General features: G+C 36.0%; 1 protein-coding gene across 1 annotated transcript; it reads left to right on the top strand.

The window, feature by feature from the left end:
• Positions 1-740: 740 nt before the first annotated feature.
• On the top strand, positions 741-2,862 carry LOC112462359 (the record flags this gene model as incomplete). The annotated part of the gene is made up of 3 exons (XM_025028084.1): positions 741-1,324; positions 1,840-2,002; positions 2,723-2,862. Coding segments are annotated over exons 1-3 (381 nt in total), but the record flags the coding sequence as incomplete, so codon positions are not given.
• Between the last annotated feature and the right edge of the window lie 8 nt (positions 2,863-2,870).

The following is a 2,870-nucleotide window of genomic DNA, read 5'->3' as shown; positions in this document are numbered from 1 at the left end:
GAGAGAGAGAGAGAGAGAGAGAGAGAGAGAGAGAGAGAGATACTGTGTACGTGCACACTCGAGAAGCGACAATGTTCAAATATACTCTTCATGTACTAGTACTAGACGCTTATTTATAACATTTATAAACCAAATACAAATCGTTTATTCGAGTAACAGATAACTTTCTTTATCTCTTTTTCGTTTGCCGAGATTCGCCTCTCTCGAATCATGTCGTCACGTGCCGTACGTATCGCATTACGTTACCATTGTTGAAATTCTTTATGTCGCAGCTCGATGAACTTCATTAATTAAGTTTATTAAATGAACAAGCAAATTTATATAATCACTTTTCTCAACATGAGAGACTTGAATACAGATCGGTTGAGACATGTACACTACTTTCGCGACACCTTGTATAGATGGTGTCGCTTAGATGTGCGGTGCGCGCCGTGGTAACCATCTTCGATAGAAAACGATTAGAAACAGTTATATGTGTATCGTTTTTAATCGTATCTCATCGGTTCTATCGTTACATATTTAAAAGACAGATCAAACGTTAATCGAATCAAATAGGTTTCTATCGTTTATTTAGATCCGAATAAGGAAATAACGATACAAATCTTATAATTATGAATCGTTTTCTATATGTACAATTATTACCCGTCTAAATCAATTGTGTGTATATATATATATACGGTAAAATTTTAAAATAGTATATATTGTGGTAAAAATTTTACCGTATGCATTAATGCGGATATATAAAGGATAAAATGATAGACATGTCATCGATATTTATACGACTTATTCGAACCGAAACATCTATCGTTTCTTATCAGGATTTTCCGACATACAACTCATCATCTTCTGTACGGCAGTTAATCGGTTCGTTTTCTGTCGTATATCAATGATATATAAATTGTGATACGTAACGTGAGTTTTTGATAGAGTATCGTAAATAAACAATTCACTACCCATATATTAAAAACGATGATATGTAACTGATTAGACATTTACGATAGGATTCCAAGTAACGTAATTTTCTGATAGAGTATCGTAAATAAACGATTCACTAATCATATTGAAAACCGCAATAAAAAATTGTTTATCGTTTTCTATCGTTGGCGGTTATCAGGGCGTGGATGTATGATGCACCGGATTCATAGTGGTTCTTCCGTGTTAACACCATCCTTACCTTCGTTGAACCACCGAGTGAGTTTCGAGCAGATTGAGTGAAAATAATCAGATTCGCACGGTGCGAGAAAGAATGGATAACGAGAATGCAAGCTGCTCGCATGACGGCAAAGAAAATGCTCAACTATCACTGCTAGATCTCCCGAAGGAGGTTTGTATAAGAAAAAGAAAAACTTCGATTTTCTCGTATTTCTCGTGCGCGAAATTCCTTTTCTTAATCGTCGCTGTCATTTCGTGAGTCTTCATTTCGTTAGAGCACGTATTATGGAACCCTTCGGAATGGATTCCGATCAGAATTATTCCATTTTTTCTAATAAACACTATAGAAATCTAGAAAATAACTAAGCAATTCCGATTGGAATCTATTCTAAAATAGTTCCGCAGTAAGTGTGCAGTATAAGTAATCGATAGAGTAAAGTATGCTCAATCAGCGACGGTCAACTATGGCCTAGTTTACACCGATCACTTGATACGCGTATTAAATAGTAAATAACTAGCAAATAAGTCTGATTATTGGCTGATCAGTTCAAATATACTATTTGATACGCGTATCAAGAGATCGGTGTAAACTAGGCCTATATCTCTTTCGTTCTGTCTTCATCCTCCATCTCTTCCGGAACATTTGTTTGGTTGTGCGTTTAATTATTTTATTGGACTGCATTTCAGATGTTCCTGCATATATGTTCCTTCTTAGATACGTCGACACTAGTACACGGTTTGATCCTCGTGTGCAAACAGTTCTATCAGATCTTAAAGGATGATGTCTTACTGTGGAAAGCGCGAATTAACCACATATTGCCGAATACTACCTACTCGCTTTTGCGTCCCGGTTAGATCAAATTGATAGCCTTACAACTTGCACGATCAATTATTTATATGAATAAATAAAACACTCTGTAAGTCATTTTAAACCAGTGCTGTTCAAACTTGCGATTGGACTGTATTTCAAATGTTCCTGCATATATGTTCCTTCTTAGATGCGTCGACGCTAGTACACGGTTTGAGCTTAGTGTGCAAACAGTTCTACCTGATTTTAAATGATGATGCCTTACTGCATATGTGGAAAGCGCGAATTGACCATATATTGCTGAATACTAGCCACTTGCTTTTGTGTCCCGGTTAGCTCAAATTGATAGTACCTTACGCCACAACCAATCCTTTTCGTCAGTAAATAGAACATTCTCTGTCATTTTATGCCAGCGCTGTTCGAAGCATTTGCAAGTCATACATTAGCTGCTTAGCTCGTGTTAGATTTTATTTCGTAGTATTTTATTTCTGTTTGCCTCTTAAAAAAAAATAAGCGTGTTTTACAAAACATATATTTCTTACTTACAAAGAGTCACATGAAACAAGCTTGAGCAGCTCCGTTTATTGCAATAACTTGATATGCATAAAGTAAGAACGTGAATAGATCTCTCGGTCTAGAATGTGCTTGTAGTTTATTTGTACTTAATTCAAGTTGCACGTATATGAATTTTTTTGTACTCAGTATCACGGTACGAATAATTTTTCATATTCTTTTGATATAAAAAGTCACGTGTTCTTACAGAGAAACCCGACAAACTGTTTTGGAAGTTGTCATACGTTGCGATCGAGAAACAAACAGCGCTGTTTGAGAAACCGCAGGATTCTATGAAAAAATTGTTTATTGAATATAGACACAGTGCAACTTCTGTGTTGCTGATGCCCGTAGTAAG

This window comes from Temnothorax curvispinosus, unplaced genomic scaffold (assembly GCF_003070985.1).
Source record: "Temnothorax curvispinosus isolate PA1 unplaced genomic scaffold, ASM307098v1 QBEX01012301.1, whole genome shotgun sequence".
Taxonomy (NCBI): domain Eukaryota; kingdom Metazoa; phylum Arthropoda; class Insecta; order Hymenoptera; family Formicidae; genus Temnothorax; species Temnothorax curvispinosus.
This window is presented reverse-complemented; position numbering and strand designations above follow the sequence as displayed.